Source organism: Pristis pectinata, chromosome 8, assembly GCF_009764475.1.
Source record: "Pristis pectinata isolate sPriPec2 chromosome 8, sPriPec2.1.pri, whole genome shotgun sequence".
Taxonomy (NCBI): Eukaryota; Metazoa; Chordata; class Chondrichthyes; order Rhinopristiformes; family Pristidae; genus Pristis; species Pristis pectinata.
In genome coordinates, this window is record NC_067412.1 from 55618662 (window position 1) to 55634627 (window position 15966).

Genomic DNA, 15966 nt, shown 5'->3' on the forward strand with positions numbered 1-15966 from the left:
TTGGATAGGGTAGTGAAGATGGCATTCAGCATGCTTGCCTTCAGAAGCCAAGGCACTAAGTATAAGAGTCAGGATGTCAAGTTGCACCTGTACAAAACATTGGTCAGGCTTCACTCAGAATATTGTGTACAGTTCTGGGTCACCACACTATAGGAAATATGTGGTAGCAATGGAGAGAGTGCAGAAAAGATTCACCAGGATGTTGCCTGGAATGGACAGCTTTAAATGATAAGGAGAAATTGAAAAGGCTGGGTTTGTTCTCACTGGAACATAGGAGGCTGAGGGGTGACCTTACAGGGGTTCATAAAATAATGATGGGCATAGAAAGAGTCTTTTTTTTTTTGAGGGTACAAGAATCTAAAATAGAGGGCATACGTTTAAGGTGAGAAGGGAAAACTTTAAAGGAGATGTGATGAGTAATTTTTTTTTCCCCACACAGGTGGTGGTTATGTGGAACATGCTGCCAGAGCAAATGGTAGAGGCAGATACATTGATAGGAAAGGCATCGAGGGTACAGGCCTAATGTGGGCAAATGGGATTAGTGTCGATTGGGTTCATGGTCAACAGGGTTGATTTGGGCCAAAGGGTTTGTTTCTGTGCTGTAGAACTCTATGACTCCATGACTCTCTGTGGAAAAATAATTAGTATCTAACGTATCTATCCCCCTAACAACTTTGTACACCTCCTCCGCTCCAAGGAAAACAAACAGCCTATCGAGTGCATCCTTGTAACTCTAATGCTCCCATCCATAATATCCTGGCGAATCTCCTCTATAGCTTCCCTAGCATGATCACATCCTTCCTATAGTATGACAACCAGAACTGCACACAATACTCCAGGTGTGGCCTACCCAGTGTTTAATAAAGTTGTGGAGGAAAAACAGTTAGTATTTCAGTTCAATCATCTTTCACTAAAGTACCTTCAGCATTCTCTGCTTTTGATTCAGATTTCCAGCATTTTTTCTCCACTTTTTTAGTTCCAGGCTATGTTTCTGAATGTGTATTGTGTGCTCTAAGTATAGGGAATGGAACTAAAGATACCCAGTGTAAACAACCAATGTCCCAGAATAGGTGCATTACAGATTAAATAAAGAATCAAGCCTTCCCTACACTGTCATCAAATATCACCTAATGGGGATATTCATTAATGAAGTTGTACACAAGGAAATACCTAATGAAGGTGCTATCCTTCAGTGATGTCCCATTAGCCCTCAAAACAATTCCATGTAAATAATTATATAGAGAAGCCATTATCTCACTTTTGTTTTAACCCCCTTGGACTATGCACAAAGTATTTGGCTCAAACAAATATTTGCCTGCAATACTGGAAACTGAGTATCATGAAGCAACAAAAACAGGTCTAATGAATCTTATACAGCAACCAAAAATCCACACACATTTATAAAAACAGTGAAAACGAAACAGCATTGCATCTCAAATCACTTTAAAAAGAAAAGTCAGGGTCTGCATGCATTTGCAGTTTACCCATTATTGGGACCAATCAAGTGTCAAGTCATTCTGAAGACTGATCCCTGTATGCAATCAACCCCAATCTCAAGTCACAAATGGTTCAAGAGAATAAAAATGTGCTCTGATAGCAACCTTGGAAAGGAGTAACTTAATGCACCCAGCCTCAGGGTCATGCAACAGGCTAATTCAAAAGATCAAGACTTACTGAATACAAACATTTGTGTGAAATATGCTAATCTATTTCAGTATTTCACCCAGATAAGCTACTGGAGATCTGTATTTACATATATAAGATTTTATAATTGCTACTTTACAAACTCTCCGCTGATGACTCACATGCAAATCCAGTAGTCGCTGAAGAGGTGGAAGGTTCCGAGCTCACCACTGAAGCAAATAGAGATGACCCTGCTGCAGGTGAACAAGTTGAAGCTCCTGTGGTCAAGCCTGCTGGGGCAGAATTTTAAATCTTTGTGAAATTTAAAGACAAATGTTTCCCAGAATGAATACCAGGCAAACCTGGACTAGAACCTTTTGCTGCTTAGGGTGTATTTGTTTCGCTCATACCAAGGATCAAATTATGCTTGGAACATTATCCATAAACACAAGCTGCTGCCAGTAATGCATTCGGATTGCTTACATGGATTTTAGTAAGGCTTTTGATAAGGTCCAGGGTGGTAGGCTTGTCCAGAAGGTTAAGACACAAGGGATCAGAGACGTGTTGGCAAACTGGGTTCAAAAATAGCTTGGTGATAGAAGGCAGGTGCTAGTGGGTACATAGGTGTTTTTCTGTGGTGTAGTGCAGGGATTAGTGCTGTTATTGTAATAATGTATAAATGAATTGGATGAAAATGTAGGTGGTCTGATTCATAAGTTTGTACATAACATGAAAATTAGACCACATTTAGAGTATTATGTACAGTTCTGGGTCACCACACTATAGAAAGGATGCGGTAGCAATAGAGAGTGTGCAGAAGAGATTCACTGGGATGTTGCCTGGAATGGGGGGCTTTACTTCTAAAGACAGCGTGGAAAGACTGGGTTTATTCTCACTGGAACATAGGTGGCTTAGGGGTGATCTTATAAAGATTTATAAAATTACAAGGAACATAGATAGGATAGATAGTAAGAGTATTTGTCCCTAGAACGAGGGGGGAGAAATTTAAAAAGGAGATCTGAGGGGCAAGTTTTTCCACACAATGTGTGGTGGTTATCTGGAACAAGTTCCCAAAGGAAATGGTAGAAGCAAATAGAATTAAAACATTTAAGAGGCGTTTGGACATGTACTTTGATAGGAAAAGAATAGCGGGTTACGGGCCTAATACAGGCAAATGGGATTAGTGCAGATAAGCATCATAGTTGGCATGGACAAAATGGGCTCATTTCTGTGCTGTATGATTCTATGATTCAGACATTCAAAAGAAATCCAGAGATATGACAAGGCTATGTAAGGAAACCTGTTGGGACACAACAATAGTACACTCAGTTAAATCCCAATGCTAAACTCAGGGCATAGTCAAAAGAACCCTAAAAGCTTGACATAAGTACAAGGACATATTTGGACAAATTACTGGGTTCAAGAATCAAATGGAATTTTGACCGCGTCTTTGTTGGTAAAGTATCAAGCAATCTCCATTAGAGCCTCACTGTGCACATTTTAAAGACAGTCACAAAGCAGAAACACACTGCCCCCATCAAGCCATTTTGGCTCATTCTATCACAGACACTCCCTTTGTTCTACACCACCGCCCCTTTTTTTTTAACAATTACAAAACATAAGCTACCTGCCTACACCAGATAGTATGTCAGCATCAGTGACTGCACTCTGGGAGGACAGTAAAACCCACAAGAATACCAAAGATGCACATCAATACTGGAACCACCTCTTGAAAATTATCACACCAAAATGTTAATTGGAAGGGAAGAGAATACGTTATTTTGGAGTCTATTGGTGGTGCTCGATGGAGTAAATCACAACTTGGCTTTGCTCCAGTCACTTTTTAATCTTTCATATACCATCCTTTAATAAGCTTTTATAATACTGGCACAAGTTTAATTTTGATTTTTAACTGTTGAAATGTACACCAGAGCTAAAGCGTCAGCTAATGGCAAAGGTAATGGAGACCAACCTACTTTGGAAGCTATTTCTAATCTGGATTAAAAATTTGACTGGAGCTTTGCCGAATTGAAGTCCCTTTTAAAGGACTTTGAAGACAGACAAAATACACTTATCCAGGAAAACACTAAGCAAAAGCAATTAATTGCCAAACTCGACCGAGCTGGTAAAGAGGGAGATGCCAAACTCCACTCACTTGAAAAAGACTTAATTATGACCAAGCAAAACCTGGAAAAGCAACAACAGAGGATCATCGACCTGGAAGGTCGCAGCCAGAGAAGAAATTTAAGAATCATCGGATTTCCAGAGAACACCGAGACTGGTAACCCTACAGATTTTTTTTCTACCAACTTCTGGTCAATGTGCTTGGTTCCGAAATGTTCCCTGTTCAGCCTATTCTTGATATAGCTCATCGAGCAATAAGATCCAAACCTTCCCCAGACCAAAAACCTTGGCCAGTAATATTGAGATTTCATTATGTCAACATCAAAGAACTCTTGATTCGTATCGCTTGTGGATGTGGAATGATTCAATTTAAACAATGGAAGTTTCAAATAGTTGAAGATTACACCCCAGAAGTTATGAAAGAAAGGCTGATTTACAAATCAATTATGGCTCATCTCTATCAAAGCAATTATCATCCTGCATTATTATTCCCAGCAAGGTTGAGAATTACACTACCTGAGAAATCTCGCAAATGGTTTAAATCCATCCAAGAGGCCAAAGAATTTCTTATGAACTAGCTTTCAACTTTAGAAGCTTAAGAAATGTGGAAGAGACACAGTGTTTTTCCTTTGATTTACTACCTACTTGGTTTATTAAGCAATTAATTTTTAGATTTAAACTTTTCCTTTTCTTTCTTTTAATACCTCTAATGTTTTGTTTTAATAATAATTAAGAATTTAACAAAGTGACTGATCGTTTGCTTTCTTTTCGAAATAATTATAAAACTGTATTTTTTAAATGTCAACTGTTAACACCTTTTGGCTCTGTTTCAATTTCACAACTATTGTTGTTAGTTTGGTAACATTGTTTCAACTATATCGATAGCCTGTTTAGACTAACCAAGGGTGGCTTATATATTTTTCCATCTTGGACATCTGCCACCAATAGAACTGGGGTTAGTTCAATTAGAGGTTAGCTTTCTAGCTGTCTACTGGCCAGTTTTCAGGCTGTTGGGGGAGGGGGGTGGGGCTGTTTTTAGGTTTTTTTTCTTCTGGACTGATGAACTACAAATATGTCTCAATTGCCATCATATTCTCTTCATCTTTGAACTTTCTTACTTCTTCCTGCTAGTGGGCCTCTTGTATAACAAGATTAACCCTTTACATACCATATGTTTTTTAATCTGTTAAAATGGATAAGACTATTAATTTTATCTCATGGAATACTAACGGCTTAAATAATCCGATTAAGCGCAAGAAGAACTTCAAAGTTTTTCACAGATTAAATGCTCAGATCATTTTTGCCCAAGAGACTCATATCAGGAGGAAAGATAATCAACACTTTTTTAAGATTTTGGAGGGGTCAACAGTTTCATTCAAATTCACAAGCAAAGGTGAAAGGAGTCCCTATTTTTATAGACTCCTCAATTTCGTTTGTTCATCATGAGACAATATCAGACCCAAATGGTAGATTTTTATTAATTACCGGTTTACTTCATAATAAAAAAAGTTGTTATGGTTAATGTTTATGCACCCAATGTAGATCACCCTGAATTTTTTAAACATCTGTTTGCATTTTTTCCTAATTTAAATGAATACACTGTGATTATAGGTGGAGATTTCAACTGCTGTTTAAACTCTGTGATGGATAGATCTGTGTCAAATCCTGCACTTGCAAACAAATCCGCTGCCTTTATTAACTCCTTCTTAGTTGAATCCGTAATTTTAGATGTTTGGAGATTTCTACACCCATATGATAAAGAATTTTCATTTTTTTCTCATGTCTATCATAATTACTCGAGGACTGATTTTTTTTTATTGATGCTAGACTAGCTCCACTTATTATAGACTGTAAATACGATGCAATTGCCATTTCTGATCATGCACCATTGAAATTATGAATTAAATTAGTAGATGTATCCTTTGGTATCAGACAATGGCGATTTGACCCTTCTCTATTATAAGACTCAATTTTGTCCAGTTTATTAAAGAACAGATTTCATTTTTCTTTTTAATTAATTTTACTGAAGAAATCTCCAGTGGGATAATATGGGATACTTTTAAAGCATATACCTGTGGTCAAGTTATTTCATAGTCCACTGGATTGAAAAAATAAACAATGAAATATGTATATTAGCTGATAAGATTAAAGAAATGGATAAAAAATATTCTGATACTCCTAATCTGGAGCTTTATAAAAAGAGAACAGAACTCTAATTACAACATAGCTTATTATTAACATCTTCAATTGGAAATCTACTACTTAAAACCAGAAGTCAATTTTATATACATGGTGACAAATCTGGTAAATTATTGGCCAACCAATTGAAAGCTACTTTAACTAAACGCCAGTTTAATAAAATTCGTAAACCAGATGGTACCTACACAATAGATCATGTTCAAATTAATAAATCCTTTCAAGAATTTTATTCTTCTTTATACCAATCAGAATCCTGAGGACTCGAAAAAAAAACAAAAAAAAAAGAACACAGTATTCTGGACCCCTCCTTTTGTTGATTACATCAGTGGGTTCTGATATGAACTGGGCAAATCATAAATCAAACACAGATGGGTGAGATAGTGGAAGAGGAAAACAATGCTGATGTTACAGTAAGGTGAATAAATCCCTTTTTAAAAACTAGCTAAAACTTAATAAGTCAGGTGGAAATGGTGATCTTTGATGTGTTCTGGTCAAACCACACCTTGAGATCTAAGTACAATTTTGATTTTCATCAGTTCATCATTCACCACAGGAGTTTTCCTACCAACAATAGCAGACTTGTGTTTATATGGCAGCTTTAAAATAGAACAACCCAGGTGTTCCACAGGAGCATTAATGAGATTTGACAAGAGCCCCCTTAAGACACTAGTTCAGGTAAACAAGCAAACAGAGAAAAGTAAGGAAGTCCATTGCCTAAAACCTAGGCAACTGAAGGCACACTCTTGGACTTGGATTCAAGGGCAGAAGGATGAGGATTGACCCATTTGAGGGGTAGAAAGCACATAAAGCCAGCCCAAACTCAAAGCCCATGGCTATATTCAAGTTGGGCTAGACCAAGCAACCACTAAGTTACAGTGTTGCCACCTGAATGAAGTAGCACTAATTGCTGATTACTGTTTAGGAATTTGAATAGAGTTGGTGTAAGGTGAAAGGGAGATGTAAAGGGGATGTGAGGGGAAAGTTCTTCCCCACACAGAGAATGATTGATATCTGGAACCTGCTGCCAGATGAGGTGGTGAGGACAGATTTAATCACAACATTTAAGCAGCATTTAGACAGGCAGCTGAGTAAGTAAGACACAGCAGGATGCACCTAATGCAGGCAAATGGATTTAGTATAGATAGGCTCAATAGTCACACCTATGTGCTGGGCCAAAGGGCCCGTTTTGTGACTCTGTGACTCAGTTCATGAGTCTCCCCAGTTACTAAACTTTCATTTAACAAATCCTTGTAACAATGAAGGGTTTTATTTAATCTAATCTGTCAAGATTTTGCTCATTACAACAAAGGGTGGGGAACACAGTTGGAGACCAGCTTTCAAGCACAGGTCCCTCAATATCAGCAATGTTAAACAGCCCTTTTCATCGCATTGATGGGCTGGAGTCTGTGAAATAAACAAGCTATTTAAAATGGTGGAAAAAAAAACTCTTGTGCACCCGAGTTCTTCCATTTGGCAACAATAGCTTTTTGGACAATTCCTCCCCCCTCCCCCCCCGTCAACACAGATGCTGCTTGATCCATTGAGGTCCTGCAGCAAACTGTTTGTTGCACCATACTCTAGCATCTACAGTCTCGTGTCTCCAGGGTAATGACTTGTACATTTCAGTTTGTCAAAGCAATCATGCTTCGGTTTTGATTAACCATATCCATACTGATGAGCTTCTGACTTTCTCACCATCCATAACATATCTCTGGCAAACGTTAAAGGCTTACTGTATCTCCTGTTGTACAAATTTTCCTATATCCCAGTGCTCCTTAACAACCTAACCCTTTTGTTAACCGGAGAGAGACCTATATTCCTCTCAGTACATTACTGGAAGCCCATGACTTCAGACCGTGCTCACCTGCTGGCTTTGCACCAAAAGAAAAACTCTGTGTTGTAGAAGCTGATGTGGCAGCACTTGATACAGTTGTAGATGAACCAAAAGCAAAACCTGAAAGAGATAAAAGAAAAACATGAGGAAGCCTGTGATAATTATTGCACAGCAGAACCATGGTGTAGTGAACATCTCTTGAATGGAATGACTCTCCCTAAACGAACAAGCTTTTCATTATATAGTAAAACACCAATAATCTATCATGCTCAGGGCTGTGGTGATGCCACTCTCAGATGTTCTGGACTATTGTTTAATACTCCCACGCACATTTATTTTTCTTTTAAAATATGTTACACAGTATCATAAATTTTCCCATGAACCTGGTGAATTTAAAGGGGGCACAGGTAACAGGGCTAAAGCGAGCCAGTTGCTGAACCACTGGAACTTCTGAACAATGAGATATTGGATTCCTGATGAAGGGTTTCAGCCCAAAAGGTCAATTGCTTATTTTCCTCCATGGATGCTGCCTGACCTGGTGAGTTCCTCCAGCACTTTTTATGTATTACTCCAGATTCCAACATCTGCAGAATTTTGTGTCTTCAACAGGATCAAGCAAACATCAGAAATACCAATTATTCAATTATTTCACATATCAATTGCATGGGGGGGGGGGGGAGTGGTGTGGCAGGGGAAAAGAGTGGAGGGGGGTGTCAGTTTTCAAAGCAAAGCTGGAGATAAGAGTGAAGTGCAAAATAAAAGACCATATAGATCAAGTGATAAGGCACGAGTACTGACCATTAGCGCGGTATTTATGGAAATGGTGTGAGAAAGCATGATAACAGGAAACGAAGAGAAAGCAGTTCACCTGATACCCCTGCACTCTTCCCCCAGTTGAGGAAGGATTCCCGACCCGAAACATTAACAGGTTTCTTTCTACAGATGCTGCTCAACTGGCTGAGTTCTTCCAGCAGTTCTGCTTTTGTTTCAGATTCCAGCATCGAGTTTTATTTGTTTTCCATTAAAGGTCAGAAAGCTTTCTCTGCATTTTTGAATGCATTTTTGTGTTGTGACCAGGACCTCAGTAAAATATGATAATGGCACATTTTATTTTGTTCAATGTGCAACAGATGCAGTCCTTGATCTTTCCTTTCAAACTTGGGAGGAAATGAAAGCAGCAGTTTGAAAAATATACCACCGGGGAGCAGCATTGTGGGTATAGATCTGGTAAAGAAATAAGTATTACAGCTGAACTAGATGACAACAAGACGTGTGCTCACTATGACACAGATATGCAAGATGAAAAACAGGAGTGGATTCTGATTAGTGCTTAAAACGGCCAAGAGCATACTCCCCATTCATCCATGGCAACTGTAAAGTGACACCCAGCAAGAAGTGACCCTTGTGGCCTTCACCCTCTGGTACTTCAAGTGGTATGCCTTATGAGCTTAATGCACTTAGGTTTTGCAGTGTGCCCTTCACAATACTAGACTGATAAATCACACCAGAGCAACTTGTGAATTCCATGAACTACTGAATCACAACCTGATATTAGGGAGGATAACAAACAGATTGTTTTATTAGAAAGATGCCACTCTTACAGAGCTTAACAGAGAAAGTAGCAACAGAGGCAGTTCCCTGAAAGTGACAACACAGGTAGATAGAGTGGTGGACAAGACATATGGCATGCTTGCCTTCAAAGGTTGGGCACAGAATACAAGGGTTGGGACGTCATATTACAACTTTACAAAACATTGGTTCACCTGCAGTTGGAGTATGGTGTGCATTTCTGGTCACCATACAATAGGAAGGATGTGATTGCTCAGGACGGAGTGCAGAGGAGATTCATCAGGGTGTTCACAAAAGAGGATGTTACCTGGACTGGAGGACTTTAGTTATAAGGAGAGATTGGACAGGGGATCAGAGGAAAAAGTCTTTTATACCAAAAGTGTTAGATATCTGAAATGTGCTGCCAGAGGTGGTGGTGGAAGCAGATACGATCACAACATTTAAGAGGCATGCAGACAGGCACTTGAATAGCTGAAGCGTGGAAGGTTACAGATCCAATGCAATTAATATAGATAGGAACAACTGCCAGCATGCATGTGATGGGCCAAAGGGCCCATTTCTGTGCTGTACAACTCAATGAGATGCAACTCCAGTTCCACACAATGCAGCCAAGTTCCACAGATCAAACTGAATGAGCAAGTCACTGAATCTTAAAAAGGAATCATAACTTGAGTATCTCCCCTCTCCTTCTCAGGGCAGCAAGGAAAGAGTCAGCCGGCACTGTCATAACCTGACAACCTATTTGGACTATTTGACGAGAGGACATCACAGCTCCAGTCCAATCAGAAATTCGTTCTAGAGTCACAGAGCAGGAAAACAGGCCTTTCAACCCACCAAGTCCATGCCTAATATCAACCACCCACTTACACCAACCCTACATTTATCCCATTTTTTATTCTCTGCAACTCCCCCAGATTCTACCACTCACCAAAACCCTGGAGGCAATTTATAGTGGCCAATGAACCTACCAATCTGAACATCTTTAGGGGAAACCCACACGATCACAGCAAAAACATGCAAATTCCACACAGACAGCCCTGGAGGTCAGGATCAAATCCCAATCTTTAGCACTGTGAGGCAGCGACTCTACTATCTGTGCCACGCAAACCATAGACTAGAAACACCAAGACCAAATTTAGCTCCTCCTCTAGTACGAACCAAACCATCAAGGAAGAATATAGCATTGTTACAGCTTCAAGGCATCACCAGGCAACAAGAGTCAACAGTGCCAGTTCATTCTGACCAGGTGGTATAAGAGATAAGATATCTTTATTAGTCACATGTACATCAAAACACATAGTGAAATACATCTTTTGCGTAGAATGTGCTGGGGGCAGCCTGCAAGTGTTACCATGCTTCCGGTGCCAACATAGCATGCCCACAACTTCCTAACCCGTATGTCTTTGGAATGTGGGAGAAAACCGGAGCGCCCAGAGGAAACCCACAGAGACAAAGGGAGAACATACAAACTCCTTAAAGACAGCGGCAGGAATTGAACCCGGGTCACTGGCGCTGTAATAGCGTTATGCTAACCGCTACACTACCGTGCCTACCGTATGCGGAGCAAAGCTAATTAAATATTCCCTCAATTATCTTGTACAATGCCTAAGATATGTAGCCAAAGAACTATTCGTTCACTGACCCTGCATGCACAGCAAGAGGAATGAATCCAATGACCTTTGATAATGAACCCTGCACATTGCCAGGAGAACAGCTATTGAAGTAACACCCACCTGTTGCTGCTCCAAGAGAAAGTGGTGCTGCTGGTTTGGGGGCTGCTGTGGTACTTGCCGGAGTGCCAAACCTGAACCCACTGAGTGCTGGTGTTGTGCTGGTTGCAAAGCCAAATCCCCCTGCTGCAGTCGTCTGGGTTGGAGCACCCAGAGCAGCGGTAAATCCAAATCCAGTGGAAGTTGTTGTCTGGGCTGTGGAGCAGGCACTGAGTCCAAAGCTCCCCGTAGCTGGCTGCGCTGAGACAGTGCCGAAACTGAAGCCTGTTGGAGCCAGGGTCTGGGCAGTCGATCCAGAGGATAGCGAGAAGGCAGAGGTGGTGGCAGTGCAGGTGGAGGTGGCTGCAGCTGCAGCACTCGCGGCTGGCATGCCACCAAAGGAGAAGCTAGACGCTGGTTGGGTTGTTGCACTGCCAAATACTAGATTTGTTTTATTCATTCTGCAGAGAAAACGCAAGTTTAGATTAAAAGGAAGATTTGCATGTATACTTTACATGACCATAGGACGTCTCAAAGAACTTTACAGTCAACGAAACTGTTGTAACATAGGTAATGAGGCAGCCAATCCGCAGGCAGAAATTGATGGCGATCAGATTTTAAATGAGGTTAGCATCTGAGGAATAAATAATGACCAGTACATCCATGAAAACACTTGCTCTTTGAAGAATGCCTCGAGATCATTTCCAAATATGAATGGGCAGATTCTCCTCTACTGATCACCTCCACCCTGGACCAGGCCTGGCTCCCAGCACCTTGGTACAGTAAAGGGATTGTCTCAGCGGTCTAGAATTGCCCAGGCGTGAGCGGATCTGCAGCAGATCCAATGCCAATCTCAGCAGGTTGGCCCCACGTCTCATCCAAAAGTTAGCATCTCCCAACAGAGCACTACACTCACAATAGTGCACAGGAAATCAGACTGAGTTTTAGTGCTCAAGTCTATGGAGCGCAACTTGAAAACAAACTTCAGACCCAGACTAAAAGGGTTACCAACTAACTCACAACTGACTAACAAACACATGCAACAACGTGGCATCATAACCAGACAAATCTACACCCTGTCAGGCATACTACAAAATCAATGCAATAACAGTAAATAGGCTGAAGTGACCACACCTTTGAAGCAATCATCAGCCAGACAGTCCATCCTATTTCCCCTACATTCCACCCCCCACCATCTCCCTCACTTCATTCCATGCCCAGGCTATCTCCTTGCATCCAAAGACAGCATTACCCGACTCTATTTCCCCACCAGTGGCATATACTAAAGAGACCCGAGTAAATTCAAGCAGGCGCTCAAATCTTGAAACAAAAACATAAAGTGCTGGAAGAATGCAGCCAGTCAAGCAGCATCTGTGGAAGGAGAAACCAGTTCACATTTCAGGTCAGAAACCCTTCCTCAGAACTGGGGGAGAGGGAAGAGGGTGGGGGGGTGGGGTGTTGGGAAGTCAGTTTTCAAAGCAGAGCTGAGGGAAGGAGTGAAATGCAAAATAAAAGACTAGATGAAGATTCCTTAAACACAAGTGCTGAGTGCCAAACGCTTGGGAGGCAACTCATCCCACAGTACCTTCCCTTGCAGCCGGAGGTGGTGCAACATCAGTCTGTTCACTTTTTCCCTTTCCAAGGGGCCCAAACAATCATTCCAGGCAGAGCAGTGATTCACTTGCACTTCTTTCCATCTACTGTACTGCATTTGATGTTCACAACATGGTCTCCTCTACACATGAAAATCCAAACAGAGCACCCGCACTCAGTGATTCTGAGTTTTATGTTCCATGCCGATTTAATTCCCAATCCTACCCCCACTCCGACCTGTCTGCATAGCCACAGTGAGGCCCAACAGAAACTAGAGGAAAGACATCCTATCTTTGGTCTGGGCACTTTGCAATTTTCTGGAATGAACACTGAATTCTTCAAGTAAACTGCTCTCTCATCAGTTCCCATTATCTCACCCCTTCTCTATAAAATGCCTCTCTAACAGACGTGCTCCTTATCACCTGATCTGTTTGAACCAATCTTCATCTAGTCTTTTGCCTTAACCTTCACCCAGCTCTGCTTTGAAAACTGACACCCCTCCATTCTCCCAGTTCTGAGTAATGGTTCCTGACCCCAAACGTTGACTGGTTTCTCTTTCCACAGATGCTGACTGACTGGTTGAGTTCTTTCAGCATTCCTGTTTTATGGTTCTGGGTACATTGAAGATTGTTGCACTGTCCATCAGTTTAACATACCCGAGTGAGAAGCCTCCACCTGCGGTGGTTGCTGCTGGCTGTACCGGGAGGCTAAATCCAGTGGACGAAGTTGCCCCTGCAGTTGGGGTGGTGAACGAGAACATATTGGCATTTGGGGCCGAGGTGGTAGCAGCTGCTGTGGCTGCTGGCTGTTGTGCTGTTGCAAAGCCAAAGCCTCCTTGAGAACCTCCAGCATTGCTGCCAAAAGAAAATCCACCCGTGCCACCCGCAGTGGTCTTCTGTGTTGGAAATGTGAAGCCTCCAGATGGATTTGTGAAATTAAAGGTCATTCTGAAACCTGAGGGAAAAGACAGATGATGCAATGAAACCAAGATCAGAAAAAAGTCACCTTCCCTGCGCTGTTAGAAGAGAGTGAACTCTGCACAGGGAACATCCTGTACACAGTTCTCATGTGCCAAGCCTCAGATGTTCTCCATAAGCCCCGATGTTACAATACTCAACAATGAAAGCACCACTATTTCTTTCCAACCAAAGCAGGTCTCTCTTCTCTCTACTGTGCATCCCGTCCTCACCTCACAAGCTCTGGTCCACATTGGACTCTACACTGCCCCCACCCACTCAGCTCTAGTTGTGAACTGACAGCCATTTTGTGGGTGGCACAGCTAGATGAATTGCTGTCTCACAGCTCCAGTGACCCAGGTTTAATCCTGAGTTTGGGTGCTGTCTATGTGGAGTTTGCATGCTCTCCCTGTGACTATTTGGGTTTTCTCTGGGTGCTCTGGTTTCCTCCCACATCACAAAGATGTGCAAGCTAATCAGTGACTGTAAATTGTCCTACTGTATGGGTGAGTGATAGATTCTGGAGGGGCTTGATGGGAATGTGAGAATAAAATTGGGATTAGCATAAGTGGGTAGTTGTTGAAAACATGCTGACTCAGTGGGTCAAAGAGTGTGTTTCAGTGTTGTAATATTCTAATGACATGGTTGCAAGTGACCAAAGCTGGGAACTAAATATTCTGGTCTACTTAACATTTTGGAAAGAGAGCCAAAAGAACTAAAGCATGACTTTAGTATACTGATGTGAAATGATCTTGGCTCAGAAGATAAAGATTTAGAATAATTTTTGGTGGGGATATGAAATAACAAGATTAAGAAATAATTGGTGGAGTACCCCAACATTAAGCAGATCATTTCATGGCACAGCTAGTTGAGCTAATGTTTCACAGCTCAAACAACCTGTGTACAATCCTGATTTCTGGTGCTATATGTGAAGTTGGCACATCCTCCCCATTACTACATGGGTTTCCCTCCACATCTAAATGCATGCAGGTTAATAGGCCACTGTAAATTCCCCCTTAGTGTGTGGGGAGAGTTGATGGATATATGGATAGATTAGGATACAGGCAAAATTAATGGGGGAATGGGACTGCTTTGTGAGACAGCAAGGTCCTGATAGGCTGAAAGAGTCTCTCATGTCATAAATAAATATAAATATTAACAAGCAAGGAGGGATAATGTGTATGTAGATACCAAAACCGTAACTGGTGCTCTCCCTCCCAGCACCAGGAACCTGTATTGAAGCACCCACCTGGATGCCTCAAGTTCTGTATTAAGGTCCACCCCAGAGATCTATGGTGGCTAAGAGAGGCAGATCTGAGGATGATGGGACAGCCTGGGCATTAGACAGGAAAGTCGTTCTAAATTTTGAGGTGCCCCGCCTCCCTCCCTCCCAGACCCCGGACTGCTCCGTCACACCAACCCTGGCTCTGCATCAGGCCTCCCACCTCCCACTTTGCTCCAGGGAGCCCAGCTCCTTCCTTCCCACCCAGGGATTCATTTCCCTCAGACCCGGTACACCCTCCCTCCCCTCCTCCTCCCCGGGCACACCCTCCCTCCCCCACTCCTCCCCCGGGCCCTCCTTCCCCCCCCACCTCCCACCCCCAACTCCTCCCACGGGCCCTCCCTCACTCCTCCCACGGGCGGGCCCTCCCTCACTCCTCCCCTCCTCCCCCAGGCCCTCCCACACCCCCCACCCCAACTCCTCCCCCGGGCACTCCCGCCCCCCCCCCAACTCCTCTCCCGGGCCCTCCCTCCCTCCCCCCCCTCCACTCCTCCCCCCTCCCTCCCCCCCTCCCTCTACTCCTCCCCCCTCCCTCCCCCCTCTCTCCTCCCCTCTCCCCCCTCCCCCTCCACCTCCCCCTCTCCCCCACCACCTCCCCCTCTCCCCCACCTCTCCCTCCCCTCCCTTCCCCTCTCCCCCCTCCCCCCCTCCCTCCCTCTCCTCCCTCCCCCCCTCCCTCTCCTCCCCCCTCTCCCCCCTCCCCCCTCCCTCCCCCCCTCCCTCTCCTCCCCCCTCTCCCCCTCCTTCTCCCCCCTCCCTCTCCCCCCTCCCTCCCTCCCACTCCCCCATCCCTCTCCCCCTCCCACTCCCCCATCCCTCCCCCCCCTCTCCCCCCTCCCTCCCTCCCCCCCCCTCTCTCCCCCCCCCCTCTCCCCCCTCCCTCCCTCCCCCCCCTCCCCCCCCTCTCCCCCCTCCCCCCTCCCTCCCTCCCCTCCCTCCCCCCCCCTCCCTCCCCCCCCTCCCCCCCCCCTCCCTCCCCCCCCTCCCCCCCCCCTCCCTCCCCCCCTCCCCCCTCCTACCTCCCCCCCTCCTACCCCCCCCCTCCTACCTCCCCCCTACCCTCCCCTCCTACCTCCC

At 43.6% G+C, this 15966-nt stretch overlaps 1 protein-coding gene across 3 annotated transcripts in view; it reads right to left on the reverse strand.

The window, feature by feature from the left end:
* The window catches only part of nup62l (nucleoporin 62 like), a 38651-nt gene that overhangs the window by 19283 nt on the left and 3402 nt on the right, over nt 1-15966 (reverse strand). Inside the window, exons 1-5 of one of the 3 annotated variants that reach the window (XM_052021735.1) lie at nt 14857-14972; nt 13308-13605; nt 11083-11519; nt 7811-7900; nt 1806-1916 (exon numbers count right to left, since the gene is read on the reverse strand). In XM_052021735.1, coding sequence (XP_051877695.1) covers nt 1806-1916; nt 7811-7900; nt 11083-11519; nt 13308-13597 — 928 coding nt within the window. In that variant the 5' untranslated portion in view covers nt 13598-13605; nt 14857-14972. Of the gene's footprint in view, nt 1-1805; nt 1917-7810; nt 7901-11082; nt 11520-13307; nt 13606-14856; nt 14973-15966 lie in introns of those variants that run through there. The other 2 variants (XM_052021734.1, XM_052021733.1) reach the window with 2 other exon arrangements.